Raw genomic sequence first — 7,163 nt, 5'->3', positions numbered from 1 at the left:
TTACTATGGGTTCTCATACAGGAAGTGAAAACTTAACTTGATTCCATTTTCACTATAATAGATTTGTAGGTGTTGAAATGGCAAGATCTCCTTCTGGTGGCCATGTATAGAAGGGAAGCTATTATATCTGCTTATGTAACCAGACCAGCTTAGAACTACATGGTTGAAATAGGGAAGAGAAGAGCTGTTGACTACTGCTAAGCTATTTGCGAATAAGGTGACAACAAATGCCAGATTAGTTTATTAGCTATTTGGGACTGTTACACACTTTGATGCAATGCAAGTTGCAGAATAGAGGCAATTTTGTTGAAACTGTTAAAACCAATATGCTGCCATTCTATACTAGTTCTAATGAAATAATCAATTTCCTCTCAACTATTTTCACTACTTTCATTATTATATATGATACAAATACATATGAAAGAGACTAGTTACCTTGTTTTTGACAAAGTAACCATTAAGGTTATCAATTTATTGTGTTAACAATTGTCACCCCTAATAAAAATGAATATTTCAGTAACCAGAATAGAAATTATGAATCAATTAAATTTGCAGCATTTTTTAAACAAAAGTACAATTCAACCACAAAGATTCAACAAAAGGGCACCGTGATCATAGATAGATTATGATGCAGCATGTGCTTCTAATTCGTACTGGTACTAGGATGTGATGCAATCCAGCAAATCAAAATCAATATTTGTGATGCAGATGCAGTACACAAAACCCCAAGCTCAAGTAGTAGTATATTGAGGAGGCATGGTAATGTATTTAGTGTTGTTTAAAGAATCTTACACTATTTTGTTACAATTGCTGATAAGAAAAATATGCAAGTAAAATTTTACAATTGCTAGCGAATGGTGATAATAAGCAACAAATTTGAATGCCTAACAAATGCGTATTACGTTATATGATTAAGCAAAACATGCTCACCTCGGCTAAAATACAACAACTGAAAGCATTGTTTTTTCAAAGAGTGGCTGACTTTATGACCTCCACCTCTGTAGGACGCCAAGTAGTCTTGCGAACAAAAATCAGTCCTTCACTGTCTTTTGAGTAAATCATTCGGATCTCCCAGTGTAGAGACTTAGCCATGCTCTCAACCTCATTTACAATTTCAACTTTATCACGCACAATCAGCTTTCCTTCCGGCCTCAATATTCTGTCCACTTCTGCCATCACTGCCACTAAGTTACACCTGTACCCAGGAATTTATCAAGTTAAAGACTGGAATCATACAGGATTATTTTTTTAACATGATACAGATTCATGCCCATACCTCTTCTTGATAATGGAGAATAGATGATCAGCGTGGAGAAGATCATAGGTTCTAGGGTATGTATTGAATGATTCACACCAATCATGATATATACCGAATAAACCTCGTTCATATATTATTGGAAGTGTGTCTGGAGAGTCAACTGGGACAACATTCATAACCCAAACTTTCATGTCTTTTAGCGCCGCAGCGAACCTAAAATTAATTGAGAAAAGCATAAGGAAGATAGATAACAAAGAGCAATAGAGCTATGTTCTTAAAACAGGTGCTAAATTACTTACCCTCCATATGCAGCTCTCATGTCGATTACGTTTCGCACAGTAGACCAGTCAATTCCCATCCCCTGCAAATATGACTGGGAGACCACGTGTTTCCAGTGCTTGTAGTCAGCATCAAAATCCTCTGGAGCAGCTTTACCATATATTCCAACCTGAGAATCTAGCCAGTAAGGTGATTTCTCCAATCTTTTTGGCCATTCCTCAGGCCATTGAGACCCACGCTGTGATGCGTCTTCAGACACTTTATGCATGCATGCCTCAAGCGGTACATTCCTGAAGAAAAATACACATTATAATTAGCAAGGAAATTGATTCATACCAATTTTAGCGGTTAAACACTGTAGATAAGTCATTAAGAACCCAAGCACAAAGTATGGTGACAGCAATTTGCCTACTTTTAGAAAGCTTTAGTATAAACATAGAAATTTATCTTAAAAAGTTTCCAGTGGTGAAATTAAGATAATAAATGATATTTATCCCCAGAACAATGTTTCAATTCAAATATCAGAAAGGAAAACAGCATGGAACAAAAATGCTTCCAGAACTTTATAAATTGTTCACTGAAGCTCCTGCTCAATGTCGCATTCAAAGTGGGACATTTTAGAAACTCTTCTAAGGTTTTTAAACTTACTTGTGTCTAACCAGTCAATCAACACAAGTAAATAACAAAAAAATGCAAATATCTTCAATTATTTATGCACGAACAATGACAGATAAAATACCACATACGGTGATTGGTATTTATGAAACGTATGCAAATATCAGCATTTTCTGAAAAGCATAAATTAATAATATAGGAAGATCCTCTATGCAGAAACCTTAATGGTAAGTATGTACTGTCAATTCCTTGCCCTAATTTAATCATTCATAAATTCGAAACTGTATCTCTATATTGATCATCTGACTTTTGCACACACAAGTCCAATATGTTACTTAAATTTAACTGGAAAGGGTCTTTACAGCAAAATGGTTAGGGTTTAGCTATATGGAAGTGGTGAACTTGGATGCTTTCAAGTTCCTCCAAAAATGACAGGTCATGATGGAGAAATCTCCATCCTTTTGAAATAACGGGTTGAGGTTCAATTATCTAATAAATGAATGAACACTTTCCGAAATTTAAGAACTGAATCTCAAATGTTCATTTTGAAATTAAGGAGAAGGATTCTCCAACACAGCCTATCATGTTTAAAGAAACGTGAGAGAATCCAAATACTTGTGTTTAAATAAAGGATTGAGGTTGGGTTGTGGCAAGACAAAAACCAAGGAATAAAAGTAAGTACGTACCAGGCTGCATTAGGGTCATCAGATTCTTTGCACAATGGTGGCTCATTTTGAGATCTCTTATTATAACATTCATTGGTTGTTGGCTTTCTATATATAGCTGCGCCAACACCATTTACAGTATCCTTTTTAATCACTTGGAGTTCCCAGCACATTGACTTCGTCAATTCAGACATTGCTGCATCAACCAGAAAATAGAAAAGAAAACACTGCATTAGGAAACATATCTTATGTATTCATGCTTCTTGAGAGGAGTATAATGAAGGATTATTCTACCTTTCCAAATTCCAACATCTTCTTCAAGCTTTTGGTAAACTGGAGTGGCAGACCACACAAAATAACCACCAGGTCGCAAGACACGATTGAGTTCTAACAAAAGCTTACCACCTGCAGAATAATTCAAAATGTATCTCTGAATTTAAAAAGAGAATCAAATGAAGCATAATTTCAAAAGGATAACCGGATATACATATCACCTTCAATATGCCAAGGAACCCTACAACGCGCACAGTGGACAACATCAAAAACAGAACTGGGAAATGGTAGTCTCTTGGTGCCCATAACATTCAACATTGCAGGAATTCCACGTTCTAGTGCAAATTGGACTTGGGCCTCATGCTCATCCTTTGGTGCAAATGACATTGCAATAACATCTCGTTCGAAAAGGTAACCTCCAAAGCTAGCCACCCCACATCCAACATCCAATATCACTCGGGTTCTTTTTCCCCAGGCTATATCAGGAAGAGACTGCAGGTATATAAACATATTAAATGCAAATCTACCATTGTTTTTGGTTATTATAATTCTAGTCTATTGCTTAAGAAAAGTTCTTACTGAAGATGCAACCACCAATGTTCAAAATGCTGCTAGGTTCTCCATAAAATTTTAAGGGCAAATACATATACATAGCATGAACATATAAGAAATTTTGCATGGCATGAGAGAAAAGCTTTTTAGAAAAGAAAAAATTGAAGAAAAGTTGTGAGAAATGTTTCTTCGGGATAGAAATCCAGAACAGAAACAAAATCAGCAGAACTATAAGTTGTTTGAACAAGACACAAGAATTAAGAAATAAAAAAACAAACTGATAAATACTCACATCCTGGATGAAGTCAATGTAATGAAGAGCACCATGCTTAAATTGAGTTCCGCCACCTGGAAAAGTAAGGTATTCCCCAGTAACTTTAACCCAATTCTGGTGTCCCTTGACCTCTGCAAGCTTGGTGTGGGGAACATTATAGTACCATATCTGCACCACGAATGGAGATAGCATTTAAAATAAATTATAACAGAGGATTTTTGCATTGATCAAGTGGATAAAACATACCTTCTCCCTGCTTTTCGGCCACTTAATCGAACGTCTATATCCTTCCGGTATGGGAACCAGACAAGTGGGGGCTTCTTCAGGACAGTGCCTCTCTCGATGTTCATAATGCTTTGTGCTTGGAAGCCTTCTGATAGCCTGCCAATTGTCAAGGCAAGGAATGTAATCAGGACCAGCAGTGGTATTGCAGAGTTTCCAGCTATATTGATCCTTGGATATTGATGATTTTTGTGATTTCTTCTCATTCTGTGACTCCACTGCCTGAGTTGACCAAGCACCATTCTGAGCATCAGTTTCATTTAAGAGTTCAGACTGAGAACCAGCAGGGAAGACTTCAATAGAAGCCTGGTCTTTTTCTTGAGTTTCCATATTATTTTCGCTAGCATCTTTGTCATCCTGCTTATTTTCATCTGCAGTCTCTCCTGTTTCTGATTTTTTGTTCTCCTCATTGGTCTCAGATTTGTTCTCACCAGAACCCTCCTCTGATTCAGTTTGCTCTGTTTTATTTGTTTCATCACCTTCAGCTTCTCCACCCTTTTTCTCATCGCCATCGGCCTCTTTCTTTGGTTCTTCTTGGGACTCAGTCTTCTCATCCTGGTTTTCTTCAACGGTTGTCTCAGAATCATTCTTCGTATCATTGCTCTCTGTGTCAACTTTCTCATCCTTATTATCCTCAACTTTGTTACCTTCCTCTCCACCTTGGTCATCCTGAACAGATTGCTTCTCACTTTGGGAATTGATGGTGTTTCCATCTTCTTTCATAGCATCCTCTGGCAGATCACCTGAACTATCTTCAAATTGCTTAGGATTATTCTCACTTACTGTTTGTTTTGCCTCATTTGCGATTTCTTCGGAAGATGAGTTTGATTTCTGAACTGGAACAACAGACGATGACATTAGCATCCAAACCCCAACTAAACAAAGGGCAACAAACACAACCACAACAGCTGTCGAACAGTAGCTTGATGACTTCCTCCCATCAACCCGGGAGTACTTCCCGGTGGCCATCCTTCCCAAGAGAGAGATGCCCTTAGACTAAACCTGGAACAGAGAAGATAAATAGCAAAGAAAGCAGCAGAATTTAAATGGAAATCCACATATGACAATAGATCAATTGATTAATTGTAATTGTGATGCAACTGAAAACTCTTCTCTAGACTCTTGCCTCAATATCAACAGAATCAAATGAATTTCATGTCATCTTCTTTTATAAATTCAAATCACTGTTACATTTTTTTTCTTTTTTGGATAAATATCATTTATGTTTATTCAAAATTATTTCTGTTGGAGTTTTTAAAACATTTGCCAGTATTCTGGCAATTACTTTGTTCTCTTCCGTGGGAATGATGAGAATAAGATAGCAAAAATAAACTCATTGATATTTTGTACACTCCTCTGTAGGTTGACTTCTAATGTAATTTTTGCAAATAAAGAGTATAGAAACCATCTCACACAGTAATCATTATTCTGAAAGCAAATACACGGATCAGAAGCAGATCAGAGCAGTTTGATAAATCAGCAACTGGATCTAAAGCGTAAGAATCTTGGTCAAAAAAAAAAATACAAAGAAAGAAAACAAATGCATAGTACAATGCTGGGACACCTTAGTAAGAAACTGAAATATTAAAAGCTTAATTTGATGAATGATGGAGAAACCATATTCGGTTATTCCACTTCTATACAAGTGGCTGGATCAGAGAAAGAAAATCAGATCCGCTTAAGTTAATAACGAACAGTTAGTGTAGCCTATTTTTGCTAATGATGTAAGGTCGCTATACCATTTTGAGAGAAAACCAAACAAGGAAAGAATCTCAATGCATAAACACTGTGGTTCAAGCATGAGACTAAACGTAAACTGATCACTTCCTTGAAACAAGAAAACATGAACAAGAGTAGACTGGAAATTTTGATTAAGCATAAGAAGAGCATACCTTCTTGTTGCTATACTTGGATTTGGATTTGGATCTGAAGCAGAGAGAGAGAGAGAGAGAGAGAGAGACCCTCGCGTTGCTCTCCCTTTCCTGAGTTAAGGAATAAAGAAAGGAGATATATTTGCTGGTTACTGCTCTGCTCAGTGTGGAACATTTATGGCCAAATTATCTCTTTTATTTATTTCCTGAAATTAAAATCAGAAAAACACGGTTTAACAGCTAGGACCCAGGGTGAGACTAGAGTCAAATACGGAAATAAAACCTTTATTGTGGGTACAAAGTGTAAATAACTGAAGGATTTTTGGTAATTAAAGAAAACTGCGGTGGCTGTTGGGCAATTTGAAAATAGGAAGAAAGTCGGTGTGACATGGTCAATGTGTGACTTTTGGGCATTTCTGGAAACAGCGTAACGCAATTCAGTGGGAAAATAAATAAAATACCAAATTTGTACAAACGACATCTTTTGGATTTCATATGCTACATTTGTTTCTACATTAAAACATCTTACTCCCTCCATTTTTCATTAAATTTGTAGTTTTCTATTTTTTATCAAAACTCAAATTTTATTTACACGTTGCTTTTTAAAAAAATTCATGAAATTTATTTTTCTCTTTTTCAAATTTATCCTTCTATTTTAGAAAATACATGAGATTTAAAAAATATATTAAATTCATTATTTAGAACTAATTAGATTTATTTGTACCTTTCTGGTAAACAATCTTTCCTAAGTCGAAAGTCTTGCTTTTTTCTCTCCAGAGTCTAGAGTTTTTTATTTTCCATCGTCGTAGCTAATAAAAAATAAGTTAGCACTTATCATCTTATGGTTGATCTCTCTCTTCATGGTGGTAGGAGATGAATCTATCAAAATAAATCTTTACTTGTTTGTTTAATTTAACTCTATATGGAGTAACTAAAGGTCAACCTCATGGGATTAATACTGATTTAAATTAATTGATAAATATAAAGGAAATTAAATTTGTAATGAACAGATGGGGTTTTATCTAAATTAATAAAAAAAAGCTAATTAAATTAAAATAATAAATAAAATCTCAACCAAGGGCATTCATGGTTCG

The 7,163-nt window shown here is 35.6% G+C and overlaps 1 protein-coding gene across 1 annotated transcript; it reads right to left on the bottom strand.

Moving 5' to 3' along the window:
• Nucleotides 1-714: 714 nt before the first annotated feature.
• LOC136235439 (probable methyltransferase PMT24) lies at nucleotides 715-6,248 on the bottom strand. The gene is made up of 9 exons (XM_066025109.1): nucleotides 6,091-6,248; nucleotides 4,163-5,200; nucleotides 3,935-4,084; nucleotides 3,312-3,582; nucleotides 3,112-3,222; nucleotides 2,839-3,013; nucleotides 1,558-1,827; nucleotides 1,277-1,471; nucleotides 715-1,195 (listed from the first exon to the last, which is right to left on the bottom strand). Exons 2-9 carry the CDS (start codon nucleotides 5,165-5,167, stop codon nucleotides 967-969), a joined length of 2,406 nt encoding a protein of 801 aa, XP_065881181.1. The 5' UTR covers nucleotides 5,168-5,200; nucleotides 6,091-6,248; the 3' UTR covers nucleotides 715-966.
• Nucleotides 6,249-7,163: the final 915 nt, after the last annotated feature.

Source organism: Euphorbia lathyris, chromosome 7 (genome assembly GCF_963576675.1).
Source record: "Euphorbia lathyris chromosome 7, ddEupLath1.1, whole genome shotgun sequence".
NCBI lineage: Eukaryota > Viridiplantae > Streptophyta > Magnoliopsida > Malpighiales > Euphorbiaceae > Euphorbia > Euphorbia lathyris.
The sequence above is the reverse complement of the archived record's forward strand: the minus strand, read 5'-3'. Positions and strand labels throughout refer to the sequence as shown.